Source organism: Neofelis nebulosa, chromosome 2, assembly GCF_028018385.1.
Source record: "Neofelis nebulosa isolate mNeoNeb1 chromosome 2, mNeoNeb1.pri, whole genome shotgun sequence".
In the NCBI taxonomy this organism is placed as follows: Eukaryota; Metazoa; Chordata; class Mammalia; order Carnivora; family Felidae; genus Neofelis; species Neofelis nebulosa.
The window spans coordinates 164370452-164393373 of record NC_080783.1 but is presented as its reverse complement, the minus strand read 5'-3'; the positions used below and the strand labels follow the sequence as shown (position 1 = coordinate 164393373).

Below are 22922 nucleotides of genomic sequence, written 5' to 3'. Positions count from 1 at the left end.
AACATTTAATTGGAAAATAGATTAGAAATACCTAAAATGGAGCCACCTGGGTGGCTCAGTCAGTTAAGCGTCTGACTTTGGCTTAGGCCATGATCTTGCAGTTTGTGAGTTTGAGTCCTGCGTTGGGCCCTTTGCTGATAGCTCAGAGCCTGAAGTCTGCTTCTGATTCTCCCTCTCTCCCCCTCTTCCATCTCGAAAACAAGTAAACACTAAAAAATAATAAAAATTTTTAAAAAGGAATACCTAAAATGGTAATTATGGCTGTGTTAAGAAAGTGGATTTATGTGCAATTTTTTCTTTTCCCTTTATATTCCAAATTATACTGTAAAATAGTAATATTAATTTTATAATTTTACAATGTATAAAATAAAATATTTAGATGTAAAGTATCTTTTCAGTTAGAGAAGATTTTACATTGACTTCTTAATCACAGTTTATAAAACCTGTAATGTAATTTGATTGAACTATTCTATCAGGGGTCAAATAGGTTTTCATTTAACTTCTAAAGTAAATGTAATTAGAAAAAAGTATTGGAATAAGGAGGTTGGTGGCCAATCTTAATTTGCCTATTCTAACAATAAAGATAACATTAATAAAAGTATTTAAATTAGTATTGTAGTTAATATTGAAAGATCAGAATAAAAGTAATACCAAGGACAAGTAATATAATTGATCTCATTTAGTGAGTTCTTACTATGGGGCAGATAATCATTTAATCACTAGAGCAACTCTGGAAGTGGATAGTAGCATCATCATTTTACAAATAAGGAAATTGAATCTTACAAAGATTTACAAGGTCACAGAGGTAACAACTAAAAGAACTATGATTCAAACCTAGGTCTTTTGACATCAATGCCCATGTGCTCAACCACTAAATTATATGGGTGTTTGCTGTATTAAACTTTCTTTTTTGTAGTTTGAATATGTCACTTTTAATTTAAGTGATTAATAAAACGAATGTGCTTCTTTACTAAAGAATTATTTGCCAATATATATAAAACATTTCTTTGTTTTTTAATTTTTTATTGAAAATTTTTTTTGAAAATTTATTCATTTTTTTACGTTTATTTATTTTTGAGACAGAGAGAGACAGAGCATGAATGGGGGAGGGTCAGAGAGAGAGGGAGGCACAGAATCCGAAACAGGCTCCAGGCTCTGAACTATCAGCACAGAGCCCGATACGGGGCTCAAACTCACAGACTGGGAGATCATGACCTGAGCCAAAGTCAGAGGCCCAACCGACTGAGCCACCCAGGCGCCCCTAACATTTACTCATTTTTGAGAGACAGAGTGTGAGTGAGAGAGGGGCAGAGAGAGAGGGAGACACAGAATCCAAAGCAGGCCGCAGGATCTGAACTGTCAGCACAGAGCCCTACGTGGGACTTAAACTCACAGAGCGCGAGATCATGACTTGAGCTGAAGTCACATGCTTAACTGACTGAGCCACCCAGGTGCCCCAGACATTCTTCTTTGAATTCATTGTATCAGTCAAATGTGGAAAATCATCAGTTACTTTTAGATAGTAAAAGCATTTCATTATTGTGAGCTCCCTAACTTAGTGTAAAATGTTAGATTTAATTGAAGCACTTGGATAAAAGTTCTATCAGTTTGGATTAAGGATAAAGACAATCCATGATTGTCATCTTTATCATTGTACATTCCTCTGTAAATGGTAATATTGATAACTGAGGCCATTGTCTCTATTAGAAGCTACAAAATTGTACCATAAAATTAAAAATCAATAGAATTAAATGTCTTCTTTAGCATAGCTACTGACTTTATATATTTTCCAAATAATAGGTTTTCAAACTGAAATACTAGATTACTGAGGAAAATTTTAAAATTCATTGTCCCCAACGAATTTATCCCAGGAATAGAAAGTGCCCAACACTTGTGCAAAGCAATTAGTACAAGCATTTATTATAAGCAGTTTGGTATAAAGCAATTGGTATGAATTTTGCTAAATCTATGAGTGTAATTCTTCAAAGAAAGTGAGGAAGAAGACATTAATTTTGAATCTAAGCACAAAGTAACTACTCAATAAATTCTTGTTGAAGTGAATTGAAATAAAAATACACATAGTATTGAATAAGACATACTGTATAAATATATACTTCAACTCTACATTCTTTAAAAAATAAAGGTTCAATATAAAATGGCACCACATGTTTGTTTATAACCAGCCTGAAAATAAGCTATCTTACTTTGTATTCTGTTTTTTGATGTAACTTATTTTTAGCAGTCCAATCTTACAATTCGAATCTGCACAATGTGGTCAATTCTTAAATTCTTAAAGAAGTGTTCTATATAGGAAACTAAATTTTCCTGCAGAAAAAAAAAAAAAAAACAAAACCTTTGCCAGAGAAGCAGCAATAAAGAAATACATTTTTGATCAAAGAATAGTATAATGTAATACCATTTAGGGCACATACATATGCAGAATAGTACTCTAAGGGAAGCTGGATGGTTCAAACTGTCCCTATAACTAGAAATTTAGCATTTTAAAGCCTTTTTATGTGTTAGTACCTACAATGTTAAAGTAAATTATTAGATCAAAGGTTTTAACATTGTCACTTTACATGTATTAATCTTCATTTTTAAAAATTCATAAATGATACCTTCTTTCCAATAAGTATAGGAGCCATAAGGACATTAAAGTAAGATAGTAATTAAATGTCTATTGAAATCTATTGAACATCTGTACCATTATCATAAAAACTACCATACTATCAGGATATGAGCTAATGTATTACAACAAAAGATAACTTAGAGAAAAGCAGTGATCTCCCTGAGATAACTTTTAATCCTATAGGATAGGGCTCAAACCTTTGAGTTAAGCATTTAGTACCTTCTAAATCCTGTCCCCTACCGACATTCTCAAATCTTCACTCCTAATATCTTGTACATAAAGTATTTTCTCTAGAACTCATCTTCCCTTTGCCACTCCTCTAAGGTGAATTCTCACCTCTATTTGTAAAACCCTTACTCTTCCTCTGCCTTCTTTGTCTTTCTTTTCTATTTTCATGAATCCTACCTCTCTTTAAGGGAAAATTTATGGAAACAAACTCTATGTAGTCATATAAAAACAGTCCAACTTCAAAATACAAACTGGCAGGCACTTGGATGGCTCAGTTGTTAATAAGCATCTGAACTCAACTCAGCAGCTCAAGACCCACTTTAGGTGAGCATGAGCCACACTTCAGGTGAGTTTCAGGCCCACTTTGGATGAACATGAGCTCCACTTTGGGTAAAACTTGAGCCCCACTTTGGTGAACCCCCTTCTCTCTCTCTCTCTCTCTCTCTCTCTCTCTCTCTCTCTTTCTCTCTCTTTCCCCATCTCTCAGTCTGTCTCTCTGTCCCTTACTCACTTGCACCCTCTCTCTCTCAAAAAACAAAAACAAAAACAAAACTGGAGCAAGATATTTACAGTAAAAACAATCAATATAAAAATAGTACCCTAACTGTGTAAATAATTCCTACAAAGTAATGTAAAAATATTAATTGTGTTTAGTTTGGACTCCCCAGAAACAGGTGTTTAGAAAAGAATTCACACAGTATATTTAGGAACTGGTCTCAAGAAATACTTGTTGAGGGTATGTTATTAAACTATTTACTAGTATGGACAACTGGACCTTAATCTCTCTGGGGGGGGGGCTCTGGGAAACAGCATAAAACACATATCACAGAGTTGTGAAACATAATGGGTGAAGGAGCTGAGTCTTACTAGTCATTAGTTGAGGGCTGTTCCTGTGGCAGGGATATAACTTACGTAATCACCAGGACATATGTTAAAAAAATATTTACGTAAACAATATTTATAATATAATAACTAGAAACATCTTTAATGTTCATTAAAAAGGGAATAATAGGGCGCCTGGGTGGCGCAGTCGGTTAAGCGTCCTACTTCAGCCAGGTCACGATCTCGCGGTCCGTGAGTTCGAGCCCCGCGTCAGGCTCTGGGCTGATGGCTCGGAGCCTGGAGCCTGCTTCCGATTCTGTGTCTCCCTCTCTCTCTGCCCCTCCCCCGTTCATGCTCTGTCTCTCTCTGTCCCAAAAATAAATAAAAACGTTGAAAAAAAATTAAAAAAAAAAAAAAGGGAATAATAAATAAATTGTGGTGTAGGCATACAGTGGAATACTATATGATGGTGATCAGTCATTATTGACATCAAAATGGGTGAATTTCATACTAATGCTGACTTTTAAAAGTTTCAGGAAAATATTCCTGAAACTCATTTGATTCCTGATTTGATTTATATAATGTTTAAAAACATGCAAAAACCACACTTTTTTTTAGGGTTTAAGAAGGTATAGTAAAACTAGAAAGCAGATTAATAAGAATCATTCAGGAATTTGAGGGGCGAATAGGAGGATGAGGTAGTTGGGGATGGGCACTCAGGGGTTTCTTAAAGGCACAGGTTCTATTTATTAAATGATGTTGTGGTGCATATGTATTGTTCTGGATACATAACTTTTCATAACAAAAGATTGGCCAGAGGAAGAGAAACCATGGAATGAAACCCAGAGTATCCCAGAAAGAGGAGGAGGGGAAATAGGAAAAGGGTGTACTAGAAGCCAAGAAGGAGAGAACAATCAATGACAACTGTTGCTAGGCAGTGCTAGATACAAAATGAAATGAAGTTAATGGACTTGAGACTTAGAGGTCATTGGAGGCTTTGGCAAGTGCAGTTGCAGAAATAGAGTTGGGGTAGATGCCAGAAAACCATGGCCTGTGGAGTAATAACAAGCAGTGAGTATAGGCAGGTCTTTAAATAATTTTGTCAGTAAATGCAAGGAGGGAGATAGGCTGTAATTTGAGGGGAAGGCAAATGTGAACACTATTGAGAAGTATTTTATTAAAGAGCATAGTCTTATCTAGACCATTGATGAAGTCATTAAAGATCTTTAAATAGAAATTTAATCATAGGAAAAAATTAAATCATCTGCTAAGAAAAAGTCTCCAGGAAAATCCTTGAATTAAGTCTTTCTGGTGAAAAATATTTAAATATTGCAAATGATTATTTCATCCAAATGGTAAATTTTCACAAAGGATATATCTTCAACCTTTTTAATGCTTCTTAAAGCTTTTAGGATTCTGTATATTTATAGTTTCAATCTTCTTGGTCATTTTTGTTAAGAATTAATTGCACAAATTTAAATTACAATTCACATACATTATCAGTTAGGGGGAAAGAATGCTTCTTCTGTCCTTTTGGCCAACTTTGGTCACCATTGCGATAAGGTAGACACACATGTTAATGATTTAGTGAAAGAGTAAGGAGATACCCTTGCCTGATTATAAATGTGAATATTCTGTTAAGAAAGAATATTAAATTTAAAATTGCAAAACATGGCATACAACTTGAAATTTCTATAAAAAATATCTCACTGGTGTGCATGAGGTTAGGGCAACAGGAAGAGACGATATATGGTGACATAAATCTCAGCATAGGAGGGCAGCATAGAGGTGGGTGAATGCCATTTATTTTAATAATAAGCAAAATTTTCAAGCTGTAACAACATGCTCAATAAATTCTTCCATTACTATGATACCAAAGGAGAGTTGAAAAATGTATTACGCATCTATTTTCTCTCCTTAGAGATATATATTTTTGTTCTGTTTCTATGGCAACATCCATGGGGTGACTAAACCTTTAACTCCTTTCTAGACTCCCTGATGGCTTCACACAGCTTCTAAATCTGACCCAGCTCTACCTGAATGACGCCTTTCTTGAATTTCTTCCAGCCAATTTTGGAAGGTAAGAATAAGAAATTTAAATGATGAAATTTTATTTCACCATAGGTAAGTAAGTATGTTACCAGCACCGGTAGGTGAGCCTTCAAAAGTGACAATTGTTATTAAACATAGTACTCATTATTATTCATTAAGTGAGACAAAGTTAGTAATGAAATATTTTGTACTAAATTAAGTAAAATTAAGTTTCTACATATCATTAAAAATCAAATAAATTCTGGGGAAATTAAAGAGTTAAATATAAAAAAATACAATGAGAGCTTATCTGGCAAAAAACAAACATGAATATTTATGGCTCTTGGACTGAGAAATACCTCTACAGTTTAGAAACAAAGGAAAAAATAATAGATGGATATATAGGTTTGACTACATAAATACATTTAAAATAAAATAATATCAGAAAGTATTTTAAAATTAAGGTAAAACAATAAACTGAGAAAACATTGTACTATATATGGAAAGCAAATTATATCATTAACATATAAAGAATTTTACAAATGCGTATGAAGACAAAGAGCTCATTAGGGGGAAAAAATGGGTAATTGACAGAATGAGCCATTTATAATTAAATGTACAAATTGCCAGTGAACACATGGAGTGTTTATCCTCACAAACAATAAAAATAATACAAATTAAAATGAGAATAAAGAGCTTTGTATTCTGTCATATAAAAACTGTTTATAGAGTTTAAGGAAAAGATCAGTTCACATACCGCTGATAGAATTGCAGAATGTTATGACCTTCATGCAGACCAGTGTGTTTTATTTATTTTTTTATTTTTATTTATGTATTTATTAATTTATTTTTTAATATATGAAATTTATTGTCAAATTGGTTTCCATACAACACCCAGTGCTCATCCCAAAATATGCCTTCTTCAATGCCCAACACCTACCCTACCCTCTTTCCCACCCCCCATCAACCCTCAGTTTGTTCTCAGTTTTTAAGAGTCTCTTATGCTTTGGCTCTCTCCCACTCTAACCTCTTTTTTTTTTTTCCTTCCCCTCCCCCATGGGTTTCTGTTAAGTTTCTCAGGATCCACATAAGAGTGAAAACATATGGTATCTGTCTTTCTCTGTATGGCTTATTTCACTTAGCATCACACTCTCCAGTTCCATCCACGTTGCTACAAAGGGCCGTATTTCATTCTTTCTCACTGCCACGTAGAACTCCATTGCGTATATAAACCACAATTTCTTTATCCATTCATCAGTTGATGGACATTTAGGCTCTTTCCACAATTTGTCTATTGTTGAGAGTGCTGCTATAAACATTGGGGTACAAGTGCCCCTATGCATCAGTACTCCTGTATCCCTTGGATAAATTCCTAGCAGTACTACTGCTGGGTCATAGGGTAGGTCTATTTTTAATTTTTTGAGGAACCTCCACACTGTTTTCCAGAGTGGCTGCACCAATTTGCATTCCCACCAACAGTACAAGAGGGTTCCCGTTTCTCCACATCCTCTCCAGCATCTATAGTCTCCTGATTTGTTCATTTCAGCCACTCTGACTGGCATGAGGTGATATCTGAGTGTGGTTTTGATTTTTATTTCCCTGATGAGGAGCGACGTTGAGCATCTTTTCATGCGCCTGTTGGCCATCCAGATGTCTTCTTTAGAGAAGTGTCTGTTCATGTTTTCTGCCCATTTCTTCACTGGGTTATTTGTTTTTCGGGTGTGGAGTTTGGTGAGCTCTTTATGGATTTTGGATACTAGCCCTTTGTCCGATATGTCATTTGCAAATATCTTTTCCCATTCTGTTGGTTGCCTTTTTGTTTTGCTGATTGTTTTCTTTGCTGTGCAGAAGCTTTTTATCTTCATGAGGTCCCAGTAATTCATTTTTGCTTTTAATTCCCTTGCCTTTGGGGATGTGTCAAGTAAGAAATTGCTACGGCTGAGGTCAGAGAGGTCTTTTCCTGCTTTCTCCTCTAGGGTTTTGATGGTTTCCTGTCTCACATTCAGGTCCTTTATCCATTTTGAGTTTATTTTTGTGAATGGTGTAAGAAAATGGTCTAGTTTCACTCTTCTGCATGTTGCTGTCCAGTTCTCCCAGCACCGTTTGTTAAAGAGACTGTCTTTTTTCCATTGGATATTCTTTCCTGCTTTGTCAAAGATGAGTTGGCCATACTTTTGTGGGTCTAGTTCTGGGGTTTCTATTCTATTCCATTGGTCTATGTGTCTGTTTTTGTGCCAATACCATGCTGTCTTGATGATTACAGCTTTGTGGTAGAAGCTAAAGTCTGGGATTGTGATGCCTCCTGCTTTGGTCTTCTTCAAAATTACTTTGGCTATTCGGGGCCTTTTGTGGTTCCATATGAATTTTAGGATTGCTTGTTCTAGTTTCGAGAAGAATGCTGGTGCAATTTTGATTGGGATTGCATTGAATGTGTAGATAGCTTTGGGTAGTATTGACATTTTGACAATATTTATTCTTCCAACCCATGAGCACAGAATGTTTTTCCATTTCTTTATATCTTCTTCGATTACCTTCATAAGCTTTCTATAGGTTTCAGCATACATATCTTTTACATCTTTGGTTAGATTTATTCCTGGGTATTTTATGCTTCTTGGTGCAATTGTGAATGGGATAAGTTTCTTTATTTGTCTTTCTGTTGCTTCATTATTAGTGTATAAGAATGCAACTGATTTCTGTACATTGATTTTGTATCCTGCAACTTTGCTGAATTCATGTATCAGTTCTAGCAGACTTTTGGTGGACTCTGTCAGATTTTCCATGTATAGTATCATGTCATCTGCAAAAAGTGAAAGCTTGACTTCATCTTTGCATTTTTGATGGCTTTGATTTCCCTTTGTTGTCTGATTGCTGATGCTAGCACTTCCAACACTATGTTAAACAATAGCGGTGAGAGTGGACATCCCTGTCGTGTTCCTGATCTCAGGGGGAAAGCTCTCAGTTTTTCCCCATTGAGGATGATATTAGCTGTGGGCTTTTCATAAAGGGCTTTTATGATGTTTAAGTATGTTCCTTCTATCCCGACTTTCTCGAGGGTTTTTATTAAGAAAGGATGATGAATTTCAGACCAGTGTGTTTTACAAGATTTGAAAATATTTGCTACTACTGCCTTTGTAATTTATTTCTAGAAATGTATGATATCCACATCAGATACCACACTGAGAGTTATGGGCAAGGATATTTGTCATTATTTACAGTATGAAAGAAGTGAAGGCACACATCTGTCTAGGAGATTAATTGAATATATTATGACACATCTGTATGACAATACTATGTCAATTGATAATCTGGTTTAGGGAAATAGTTCTTTTAATTCCTATGATAAGTTATATTTAGGAGTATATTATAATAAAATATATAAACTATATTTAACCAATTTCAATATAAATTATGAGTGAGCTAAAAGACTGGTTCCTTGGAAGTGAAATTATGGATAATTTTAACTTTCATATTTTTCAATGTTTTCCAAGTGTTCAACAATGAACTATTTTTATATATATAAAAGATGTATCTTAAAACTTAAGATATTTTTCATTTATTATCAACTGCATTTTTCTAAGTGATCACTTTTGAAATTATTCAAATAATAAATTGAGTATAACTCAACACCTATCTGTTGGTGTTAAGACCTCAGTAGAGAGGCACTTGGGTGGCTCAGTCAGTTAAGCCTCTGACTCTTGATTTCAGCTCAGGTCATGATCTAACAATTAGTGGGTTCGAGCCCCTTGTTAAACTCTGTGCTGACAGTGCAGAGCCTGCTTGGGATTCTCTGTCTCACCCTCTCTCTGTCCCTCCCCGTGTGTGTGTGTGTGTGTGTGTGTGTGTGTGTGTCTTTCTCTCAAAAAGTAAATAAATAAACATTAAAAAAAAAAGAACTGTTGGGGCGACTCAGTGGCTCAGTCTGTTGAGCATCTGACTTCGGCTCAGGTCACGATCTCACAGTTTGGTGGGTTTGAGCCCTGCATTGAGCTCTGTGCTGATAGCTCAGAGCCTGGAGCCTGCTTTGGATTCTGTGTCTCCCTCTCTCTGCCCCTCCCCCACTCACACTTTGTCCCTCAAAAATGAATAAATGTTAAAAAAATTTTTTTAAAAGAACTGTTATTTGGGGCGCCTGGGTGGCGCAGTCGGTTGGGCGTCCAACTTCAGCCAGGTCACGATCTCGCGGTCCGTGGGTTCGAGCCCCGCGTCAGGCTCTGGGCTGATGGCTCAGAGCCTGGAGCCTGTTTCCGATTCTGTGTCTCCCTCTCTCTCTGCCCCTCCCCCGTTCATGCTCTGTCTCTCTCTGTCCCAAAAATAAATAAATGTTAAAAAAATAAAAAATAAAAAAAAAAAATAAAAGAACTGTTATTTAAGTCCCTTAACATGTAATAGCCTCAGTTTATATACAGAGAGCAAATCAACATTTCCCAAATTCCATTACTTTTGCGGATCATGATATCATACACCTACGAACACAATATAGTTGGACAGTTTTTAAAATTCACAGATCTTCAAAAGAGCATTTACCTAGTTTTTAATGAATTGACATTTCAAAATTTGTCCATATAACTATCTCTGCCCTCTGGTTCTGACTCCAGCACTATAATTACACTTTTTTTAATTTATCAAATCAGAGAATATTTATCACCCTAGACCATACTTTTATGTGTTAAATTTTTCTCAGTTCTCTTTAGTACTCCTAACGTGAAGGAAGAGATTTGGGCCAACAGAAAACATAATACCAAATCCAAAACCACTTAGAATTAGAATTAATTTTGTGTAAATTGTCTGCCAAAATATGTTCTACTTTATTATTGTAATCTAAACAGTTGTTTAACCCTCAACTGGATAGTGTAACAAAAGAATTACTAAATTTGGAGCGCCTGGGTGGCTCCATTGGTTAAGCATCCTACTCTTAATTTCAGTTCAGGTCATGATCTCATGGTTAGTGAGTTCGAGCCCCCAATCAAACTCTGTGCTGACAGTGCAAAGCGCTTGGGATTCTCTTTCTCCCTCTCTTTCTCTGCCCCTTCCCTGCCCTCTCTCTCTTTCAAAATAAATAAATAAAACTAAAAAAAAAAAAAAGAATTACAAAATTTCCTTCCAAAGCCTGAGATTTGGTGCCCCTAAAAGGCAAAAGAAGTCACAAAATATCTTCACACTAGTACAAATATTGAGAAGATTTGAGACATATAAATGTTTAAGACATCTTACTAGTGATATACCCATGCTCTGAATAACTGAATCACTTTTTTTCATATAGTGATGAGGAGTTTTAAAATTAAAATTAAATTAGAATTTGATAGGAGTCAAAACCCAAAGAAAAGAGGAAGGGACCTAGATGAATATCTAAAAGCCCAGTAAATGTAAGAGACATAGCTCAAATAGTGAAATATTCCCAGAACACCAAGAATTCAGAGAATCCAATTAATATTTGTTGTAAAGTAGCTTCAACTAAGTACATTTGCAAGCTCAGTTATAGACATTTTAACAATAGTGTGTCTCACACTATAGATCTTAGCAAGTAGGTAAGTATGAAATGTAGGATTCATATATGAGGAAACTTAAGTTAGGAAGGGTTGATTAATGCACCCAATGTCACAGTGATAGAACATGAAAGAGTCTGGATTTCATCCAGATTTGACCACAAAACTCAAACTTTTAACCACTATACTATGCTATTTGCTATACAAGTTAATTTATAGTCTCTTGAGGGACAGTATTACCATGTTCCAGTGAATACAGCACCTGGTATTAAGTAGATATTTAGTAATCTGTGACATACAATTAAATAACAGTGAATATATTTTTATAAAACATGAGGTTTAGATTACTTGGACCCAGTGGTATCTTTGAATAATCTTTATTTTTAGTAAAATTATATTTGTCATTGTCCAATGTTGATACAACTCTACTTATAACCGATTTGTATAATTCTTTAAAATCTGTGACCATGATGTGTAATGTCCAGACATAGTTGTTTGGATAATACAGTGATACTTGACTCTATCAGAGGAATAGGATTTTATAGAGAAATATTAAGAAGCAATTTTTTTATTCACTTCTCCAGACTTGTCAAATTGCGAATCTTGGAGTTAAGAGAAAATCATTTGAAAACTCTACCAAAGTAAGTGACTGTGTCTTTTCTAAATTTTGAATTGTGGTTTTTCAGTAATAGGAAAAAGATGACTATTTTTATTTTGGCTATGCATAGCCATTTTGATTGAGTTTATTTTTCTAGTTTCTTCTGAGAGCCTAAAACAGTACAGTAAACTATAAAACATTCACATTAAGTAAGAATGTATACTGCTTTATAAAACTGTGTGATTGCAAGTCAATGTGGGAAGAGCCATCTAAGGTTCTTCTCATAGCTGAACACACACACACTAGGAAGTTACTTCGTTACAATTTATGAAACTGACATTTTTATAGCTCAAAACAATCAAAATGTTCAACCTAATCATTTGCTTAATTCTTCAAGTTAATTTATGGGTGGTGATAGTTTTCAGTTTTTAAATCAAGAATATGCAAAAATATTTCATAAAAATGATTAAAATTTTTCTAAAGATCCTAAAATGGTTTGGCAGAAATTTTATACATTCTTTCAAAAACTTTCTTTCTGCTAGTCTATTTAAAATTTGGTTTATATAAAAGCATAGGATATCTTTATGCAAGAACTAATCCCTTAAATTTTACACAGCGTTTAGTTTAATAAAATGCTTCTTTTGTCCTGCCTTGCCATATTTATGTCTAATAATAGAATTCTGTATTTACAGAAAAAAATATTTTTGAAAGTCAAAAATTATTTAAAATGGGTAATTTTTTACACAAATATATCAATATGGCTTGCATATGTTGTTATTAAATTATAGAAAGTACTGTTGTTGGGGCGCCGGAGTGGCTCAGTTAAGCATCCGACTTCAGCTCAGGTCATGATCTAATGGCTTGTGGGTGCCAGCCCCACGTCAGGCTCTGCGCTGACAGCTCAGAACCTGGAGCCTGTTTCAGATTCTGTGTCTCCCTCTCTCTCTGCCCCTCCCCCATTCATGCTCTGTCTCTCTCTCTCCCCAAAATAAATAAACTTTTAAAAAAATTAAAAAAAAAAAGAAAGTACTGTGTTGCTATTACCCTCCTGAGGTCTTAGAGAAAAATATTGAATACAATTATTAGTTTTCCAACATATCAGTCAGACTTTGAGACCTTTCCTCTGCTGGACCAAAACTCAATTTTATTTTTTACTTTTTAAATTCTTTCCCTAAGCTAACTAGACTGAATTTCATTGATATTTTTTAACCAATATATCTATATAATACCTACAAGTACATTTTATATATGACACTATATATGAAAATTCTGTCAATGCAATATAAAAAGTTCATATCAATATGAACAATAAAAAGATCATATCAATAATGATATGATCCCATTTAAAAATATATAAACGTAGAAATAAAACATCTATTCATTCCTCCATATGTGGAAGACAAGGAGAAAACATGAAAAGGAGGAAATGTCTCTATAGATGGACACCATATGCAATTTTGAGTAGCTTTTCTCTAAGCTAATGTATTATTATACATAGGTCTAATGGAGGCACCATGTCCCAGGTTGGGGGCATAAACAGAGATGGGAATATGGGAATGTGATTGGGAGTGTTACTTGTTTAGCAATAATCTGCTAATGCAAATTGCCAGAGTTTCCATCCCTAATGTCTCCATCCCTAATGCTATAAATGTCTACATTTAAAAGAGAGTGGAAATATGGCTCAGTGGAAACCAAACCATAGTGAAAGAGCAGTTATCCCATTTGTTTAAATGTTTACATTTAGGTCAAGGAGAAAATATTAAGTATGTGGATGAAAATCCTTTTTCCAGAAAATCCTTTCTGCTTGCAAATAATGGTGTTGATGTGAAATATAACATAAATCTGACACAGATTGTCAGGGTTTTAAGTATATATTTTTAAATAGACATTTTAAATACAAATTAAAATCTGATGTAGCTCTGTTAACTGTTCAGAGTAATGAGTAATGATGCTCATAATTGGTACAGGGATATTCTTTAAGCTTTGAGAGTATGCCCCACTATCAAACATAATGAAAATTAGTAGGATAACATGGATTTAACTATGTTTGACATTAAAAAAATCTTGTAAAGATGCGTAGAAATCACACTAAGTCTCCTTGGCAGACCGCTATGCATGTATGTTGTAAAGCTGTTATAGTTTTTACATTTAAAAATCATTTTCAAAGTTATGTCCAGTCTACTGTATTATTTTTTAAGTTATACACATAAATCTGAAGATCCAAGGGCATGCATAGAATGTGGTGAGAACTGTAGTTTAGCTTTGGTGTCTATAAAATGAGAATTGCATGAAGTTTTATCTTGAATGAAAATAAACTTTTTCACCTAGTATTTTATACAATACCTTCCGAGCACCAATCTAGACCTGTAACTAAGAGATATATGAGAGCTTTCTACTGTCCTTTATTTTGTACTTTCAATGAAAATAAAGGAAAAATGTAATTTTAGGAAAAGCAATTTTAGTTTTAGAACAGTTACTCCAACAAAAGATAGCTCAAGGATACAAATAAGATGCTAAGTCTTTATTGGGTGCTCAGTGATTTTCTCTTCTTTTAATTTTGTCTTAAAAATCAATCTGTGCAAAATGTAAAAATGTTTAAGAATTAAAATATAATATATATTAAAATGTGTATCCTTTAAGTAAACTAGTGTTTGATACATAAGACATTTTGATAGATGCAGATTCTAGGACAAATTACTATTTGTCTAGGACAAATTACTGAATACAAGTTAGTATTATAAACTTTCTTATGATGTTCCTTTATCATCATTCTTCTAGGAATATGAATAAATGAGAAAAAAATTTAATTCCTCAGATACACATTTGCTTAAAAATCCCTGAAATAGTAGGTCTTGATTACATGTAATAATTGAGGATGTTGAACATCTGAAAAAAGTAGATAACCAAAAAGAAAACTTTTAAGTTTCATGGTACAATTTTCCTCATAGCAGAAGTATCTTCCTAATGATATGTTTTTGAGGGGAAGTACAACAAAATGAGTTTGCTCTCATTTTGGAGCTTTTGCACCAGCTATTTCTCTATCTAGAACTCTCCCCGCAAAACCTTGCATGGCTACATCTTCTTTCTGAGTCACATCTTTCTTCAGATGTTGTCTCCTCAGAGGCTTTCTCTGATTACATCACACAAGATTGTCCTTTCTTAGCCTCTGTGCCATTTCACTATTCTTTTTGATTTTCTTCATACCATTTATGGTTCTCTGAATTATTTTGACTCTGTTTACTTGGAGATGATCTCCTTAGGAGAACATAAGCTCTGTTAAGAAGACTTTTTTTCTCTCTTTCTACTGCTGTATTTTCAGTGCCTAAAACAGTGTCTGGCAAATAGTTGGCACTCACTAAATAAACAAGAATGTTAATACACTGTGTCACGATTAGAAATATCTGTTCTGTGACCTGGACATTTTGTGTCACCTTATTACTTTTCCCCATTGAAGATTATATGAAATATCAAATATTATAACCAGATGAGTCTCTCAATAGCTGATAGCTGAGGCTTGATTTTTAAACCTACATATAATATAATAAATACATGAACACACACACACATATGCACACACATGGTCCCTCAGTGGTTTTAAGTCACATATAATAGCTAAGGCATGACAAGGGAAGTAAATAATTTCAAGTCAAGTTAAGGAAATTAATATCTGACAACTAAAGAAATGCCCAAAATACTATAACTTATTTCTTTGCTTCTGTCATTAAAAGATCATACGTTTAGTCAAGAAATGTGTCAGGATAAAAATGAAAGGATAGAACAGTTTTTTAAAATGAAATTTAGCAGTTGTTTCCATGGAAGTAATGTAGCAGCATATAAATAGTGATAATGGTGAGTTATTTATAAATAAATATTCCCCATATTTGTGAGAATGCCTAAGGGCCCACGCACAACACATGTATAACTATTTATAGATGGTGCCAAAACATTATACCTTATCTGGACATTCTCTAAGAAAAAAAGATCCCTTGAATTATAAATATAAATTAAAACCAGAGCTGCATTAATGCATTATTAATGACAGACATTATATTATGAAAGTCAAGAAAGACTGAGGGGTATTTCTGATTGAAGAACACTAAAGAGACATTTTAACTATGAGCAGTGATTCTGAATTGATTCTTTTTCTCTAAAAATATTATTGGTACCTGGTAACACTTGCATGGACTCTGAGAATTAGATGGTTGCAATGTAGCAATGTAAATTTCCTAATTTGGATGGTTGTGTTTGATTTGGTTGGAGAATGTTCTTGTGTGTAGGAAATATACACTAAAGTGTGGAATTGATGGGGTACCAGGTTTTCAGTTTACTCTCAAGTAGTTCAGAACAGTTATTTGTAAGGCACTTTGAAACTTTTTAATTTTATGATTGTTTTAATATAAAGTTTTATTTTAAAAGCTGTTTTAAAGTATAAAATCTTTGAAAAAAAGAAACAGTATCACTGTGGAAAAAATGATCAGCTTCATTTCTGAAATATGTATGTATATAGAGTATAAGGGGAGAGTTTCATTTACATACTAAAATAACTATAAAAATGAATATTTTAGGGATTAAGGTTCTACTTATGTGAAATATTTATCTATATCTATATACATCTATATCTAATCTAGATATAGATATGGTTTGTTATTTTCCTACCTGAATGGTAACACATACTCTATAATTATCACTCAAATTTTTATTCATTTGCAAATACATGTTTTTAGTTTTCATGTCAGTTCATTTTTCTTTTTAAATAAGATTGCTTTATAGGCAGACTTACAAAAATATAATGTACTCATCATGTGTTCTCTTTTAAAACCTCTCTTCTTTTATTATCTATTTTACTACCAGTTATAGTCAGAATAATGAAGAAAAAGTCATAAAATAATATGCAATCTGAACTGGACAGGTGTGACTAAGTCATTTTCTATTCTCATTTCAGGATCCTATTAATGAATTATCTCATTTGGCATTACTGTACAAGTTACTTCAATGAAATACATCAATAGGTTCCTTAGTGCTATTGTAACAAAAAAATTCCATTGTCAGGCACAGCTTACAAGAATAGCTTTTTGATGTTTCTATTAACTCTGTTTTTGTGACTATAATACATAATTGGATACAACGTGTTTTTATAATCATATTACTTTATGCTTTTACCAAGGTATATCAATTTAGAAGGCATAATATTTTGTTAAACACGTTGTACCATCCCATCCTGGGTTATCTTTATTGAAAGCAACAGTATGATTGATATGTTAACTAACCAACTAATCATATTAGTGACCTCTGGTTTCAGAGAGTTGCACTTAGAACTAGGTATTTTCTTTACCTCTGCTCATCTGGTCTTATATTTTAAAATAAAATGAAATAAATGATATTTATGGCATCCTGTATTTAAAAGCATGCTATAAATAATAATGCATTATAATAATGTGATATTAGAGTCCCTTCTAACATATCAAACATATACCTTCCAAAGATTAACCAAAGGAAAAGCTGTGAGCTCTCTTGACTCCTGAACTAATTGTACTTCTTTCCAGCTTTATGTTTTTAACATAAAATTAAGACTTAGAATATTATGGTTAATAAGGTTATGTCAAGTCCAGTCAAGAGATTAGGAGAGGGCACAAAAGCCAAGTAAAACTGTGGAACCAAATCATTTTTTTCAGAGAATTTCAATTAATAGCCACTCTGATCCCTTATGAGTAAATTTTCCAAAAGATGAAAACTGCCTTATATACTAGTGAGGTTGAAAGCGCTATGGCTTCAGTTTCATAAGAGCTTAAGGCTTAGTCTCTCACAGAACAATTAGCATGTATTTAGTTCTATTTCACCTGAGAAGTGCCGTGATGTACTTGAATGAGTTTATACTTTGCTGTTAGACAACCCTAGTTTGGTGTTCAAGCCCTTGCTGCTTGGTTATTGGTTTACTTAACTTTTCTGAACTTCAGTGTCATCATTTTTAAAGAATACTCAGTGGTCATTACTTCCATTAAACTGGAAAATACATTTTAGATAAGAGTTGATGAATTGAATCTTGTGATCGTCTAAAACTAGAGAAGTATTTAAACAAAAGTTGTTAAATTCTGGCACTTAGAAAACTCGAGTGTATGTTTAAAAATCGCATGAATCATGTTTTTCATTTTATCTCATAAAAATCTCTTTATTAGAAAGGGAATGGTGTTTTTTTATTATTTACTTTACAACAAAGTCTTAAAAATAATGTGCAATGCTAATATGCCCTTCTTATTTTTTAAGCAGTGTTGTAATGAGAACTAATATAAATGATTGTCTCCCTTTAATAAAAGTATATAGGGGCGCCTGGGTGGCGCAGTCGGTTAAGCGTCCGACTTCAGCCAGGTCACGATCTCGCGGTCCGTGAGTTCGAGCCCCGCGTCAGGCTCTGGGCTGATGGCTCGGAGCCTGGAGCCTGTTTCCGATTCTGTGTCTCCCTCTCTCTCTGCCCCTCCCCCGTTCATGCTCTGTCTCTCTCTGTCCCAAAAATAAATTAAAAAACGTTGAAAAAAAAAAAATTTAAAAAAAAAAAAAAAAAAAAAAAAGTATATAAAAACTTTAATTACTTATCAATTCTTAAAGGCTGTTTTTTTTTTCCATTTTAAGATTGGCAAATCTTTAAAATTGGGTAAATTGAGGAGCTCCTGGATGGCTCAGTCAGTTAAGCATCCTACTGTCAATTTCAGTTCAGGTCATGATCTCACAGTTCATGAGTTCAAGCTCCACATCAGGCTCTGCGCTGGCCATGCAGAGCCTGCTTGGGATTCTCTCTGTCTCTGTCTTTGCCCTTCCCCTGCTCACACATTCTGTCTTTCTCAAAATAAATAAATAAACTTTATAAATGATAAACTGTAGATTGAACTCAAATTTTAAAAGACATGTTAAAAAATAAAAGCTCTCAACAAGCACCATAAGAAACATATCCACCATTTATGACTTCCTGTACTTTTATAAATCCATTCCGTGCATATTTGCAAATTCAAGTTATTTAGTGTGAATGATTGCTCTCTTTTATGAATGAATGTAGTATCTTTGCTAAAGATATTTTCTGAACATCATAGACCAAATATTGATCTTGGTCTCAGAGTCTTGGGCCAAAACAAAGACAGAAAAGACCTAGTTAACAGATCTATTCTTATGTTCTCAGATATTACTTCCGTGGTTGTGAACTGCAAATGTGTACCTGAATTCCATTTCTATATTCTAATAGCCAGATCTCAAATGGAATATTCACCAGTATCAAAACTGAAATCATCTTTATCTCTCTCTTCCAACCATCACTCCGTAGCAAAACAAAACCAAACCAACCAAAACAAAACAGAAATCCCAGGTTTCTAATTATATATTACCTAATGACAGTACCATCCGCCTATTACAGAAATTAGAAATTTCAATCCTCTTTTCCTGTCCTACTGCCCCCAAATCTCCTGGCCATCAACTTGTGTCACATGAAGCACTCTTCCCTTCCTTCTGTCACTGTCTGACTTGAGGTCCTTAACATGACTTGCCTTAACGTCCAGTAACTCCTTCTTCCTCTTCTCTCCCCCCATTGGAATTCATCTTCTGTCATTGTCACAGCTTCCTTACTAAAGCACACCATGACACATGTCCATTTAAAAATCTCATGAGGCGCCTGAGTGGCTCAGTTTGTTAAGCCTCCGACTTCAGCTCAGGTCGTGACCTCATGGTTCATGAGTTTGAGCCCCACGTTGGGCTCTGTGCTGACAGCTCAGAGCCTGGAGCCTACTTTGGATTCTGAGTCTCCCTCTCTCTCTGCCCTCCCTGGCTCATCCTCTGTCTCTCTCTCAAAAATAAACATTAAAAAAAATTAGAAGCTCACAATGACTGCTCACAGGTCTTAGAAGACAAATCTGTCAAGATCCTTCATAGTTTGGAGTCACCATTTCTAGTACCATTACCTCTCAACATTATATCCCACAGGATCTCTCTGCTACATCTAATATACGATGCACCTTTGTATTTACAAGCATTTCTTGGTAACTTCCCTGTTTCTGTCCTAAAAACAACAAACATCCCTTAATTTTCCCATTGCTTACACTGTGAAATTAACCATAGATTCTGCATTCAGTGTAGTAGCTTAGGAAATCTCCTAGATATTTTTCAAGGCAATTTTCACAGGAATTTTGCTCTAATTATAGTTTGACTCAAAAACCTTATAATAAGCTTCAGCTCCATAGTCCAGCTATCAACTAAGCAATGCCAAGCAGTATGCTTTTCCTTCCCAATTACAAATTTTGTCATGGTACATAGTCTCAGCAACAGTGGGCACAGAAGAGATTTGGTGAATTGATTTTCATTAGGGCCCTTTTACAGTATTCTATAAATTCACTTAACTTCTAGTAAGTGCAGGAAAACTGAACTTCAAGAGATACGTTTTTCTCCAGCATTTAAAAAGTTTTCCCTGCCATCCATCTTTTGATTTTTGCTTTTAAAAAGGACTAGTATATGAATAAATAACAAACTATAGTTGGTTCAATAAGACCAATAAAACAGATGAAATGTATCTAATTCTATAGATATTTTTGCTTTCTTTATGTTTCCACTCTCCTTTCTACTCAAATCAGGGTTAATTCAGGTGTTTTAATATGCAAAATACATCCTAAAAAAGCTTGATTTTCTGCTGAACAAGAGGAATCTTTCTAAGTTGCTATGTTTTCCAGTTTCTATGACAGATAGTGCCATAGCAATTTTAAAAGTAAAAAGTCAATAACTTCATGACATTACTTTCCTTGAATGTATATTTTGTTTCATTATAGTAGTGTGAGATTTTAGGTGTCCTTTCATGGCTTTTAAAAGTTATTATTTCTTCCTTCCCAAATTTCATATTCCATTATGTTTAGTTTTATATTATTTATCCTCAAAAAGATCCCAAACCTATTCCTAACTGCATTGTCTTTCCATCCATTTATCCTTTATATTTAAACTTTATTCAATATGTTAAAAAGACCTATGTTAACATTTAGCATATAATATCAATATTTTCTAGATATAAAGTAAACTCTAATTTTATAAGTAAGAATTGAAATAAAATAAATCAGATTGAAATGATATGACTTATCAAGCATTAACTATTCAGATTTGTATTTGCTCTAAAAACATGGGATAGAAAATATTATGCTACACGAACTAAAAGGTAAGAATAATACATTTTCTATTAAGAAATATTCAGTGGCAATTTAGATAAATGAATTACTTTTGTGTTTTAATTACATTAAAATGCTATGAAGGCTATTGATTCTTCTGATTATATTGAAGCATTTCTAAATTAAACAAATTTCTAAAAGTAAAAAGTTTATTTTGATGAAATGTTTCATGAAATTTCCAGAAGCAAAAGAAAAAGCATTTCTTATGCTAAATAGAATTATAAAGAGTATCTCTTTAATTATTACATCCAACTAAATGGATATACATTTTGAAGTACATACCTAATTTTTATAAAAGAAAGATTTCATACCTGAAGGCACTATTTAAGAGAGAAGATATAATTTAAAAACTTTGGTTTTCCATAGCTTGTACAGTAACATGCAAACTACTAAATATAGCGTTCAAGGCCCTTCACAGTCTGGCTCCTACCTTCCCTCCAACCACCTCTCACTGAATTCTCTAAATATGACTTACAGGTTTGTGTCTCTGCACATTTACTGATACGTTCTCACTTCATATAATAAACAAGTCAGTTTAAAAATAATTTTAATTATTTAAAATTATTTAATTAAAAAGTTATTAAAAGTTTAATTAAAAGTTATTTAATTATTTAATGTTACATGTGTCAGACCCAATCCAGGTGCTAGAGGATATGACAATGAGTAATAGAGACAATGAACGGTAGATTCTCTCTTCTTCAATGACTTTCAAGTCTGATGGAGGGAGACAGACAATAAACACAAATAAATAAGAAATTGCTTTAAAGAAAATGGGATGATATTATAGAAAGTGTTTGGGTTTTTTTGGTTTTTATATTTAATTGGGGGGTTGCTGCTTTTGGAATTTTTTGTTTGGTTTTATTTTGTTTGTTTATGGAGTAGGACGGTCAGGGAGACCTTTGTAAAAAGGTGGCATTTGCATTTAGATTTGAATATTGAAAATGATTTGAAATTCTAGAAGAAAATCAATAACTACAACAACAAAAACCATTAAATGTAAAAGCACTTGTGATGGGGGTAAGCCCAGTATCTCAGGAATAAAAAGTCCAGTGTAGCTGGATCTTAGTGAGCATAGAGTGAAGGAGTATGAGATGTGATTAGAGATCAGGTGGGGTAAAATTATGAAGTGCCTTGTAGGCCATGATTGAAAATTAGGATTATATTCTGATTGTAATTGAAAGACATTTGAGGATTTGAGCAAAGAAGACATATGATTTGATTGAAGCTTTACAAAGATCAGTATGGCACTTCTACAGAGAAGGGGTTTTATGTGGACAAAATGAAAGAACACTACTTAGGAGATGATTGCAATAGTAATGACAAGAAATGATGATGGCTTTGTCTAGGATTGTATTTTTGTAAATGTTGAGTGGTCAGATTTAGGATCCATTTGGAGGAAGAGCCTTGTGGATGGAAAGAATTCGTGATGACAGCCAAAGATAGGAATCAAATACTTTCTCCAAAATTGGGTTTGACTAGCAAGATGGAAAGTGGCAAAATTTTCTCACATTGAGAAAATTTGAAGAGGAGTAGATGAAAATAATCAGAGATTTGACACTGGCAGTGGAAAGTTTGAGATCCCTATTAGACAGTCAACTGTACATAACTCATATGCTCAGGAAGATAGAGATAAATTTTTAAGAGTCTTCACTGAATGATGATATTTAGAGTTCAGACACTGGTTGAAGTAATCAAGGGAGAGAATATGGAAAAGAGACAAGAACACAGAATTGAACCTGGAACACTTTAACATTTACAGATTAAGTATGGAAGGTGACTCTATGAAAGAACCAGAGTGAGCAACCAAAGAGTTAAGAAGGAAACCAAATGCGAGAAGTACCACAGAAGTCTAGAAAAAAAGAGGAAGAAAGGAGTCAGTTGTATCAATTCCACTTAGAAGTCAAGTAAAATTGGAATAGAAAACTGAGCATTGGCATTAGCAAGAAATA

General features: G+C 33.8%; 1 protein-coding gene across 11 annotated transcripts in view; it reads left to right on the top strand.

Moving 5' to 3' along the window:
• The window catches only part of LRRC7 (leucine rich repeat containing 7), a 560700-nt gene that overhangs the window by 275837 nt on the left and 261941 nt on the right, over positions 1-22922 (top strand). For all 11 annotated transcript variants that reach the window (XR_009258064.1, XR_009258063.1, XM_058717001.1 and 8 more), the window contains 2 exons: positions 5670-5759; positions 11778-11834. Coding sequence is in view for 9 of the 11 variants with exons in the window: in XM_058717001.1 (XP_058572984.1) it covers positions 5670-5759; positions 11778-11834 (147 nt within the window). In the remaining 2 variants the exon portion in view is untranslated. The remainder of the gene's footprint in view (positions 1-5669; positions 5760-11777; positions 11835-22922) is intronic.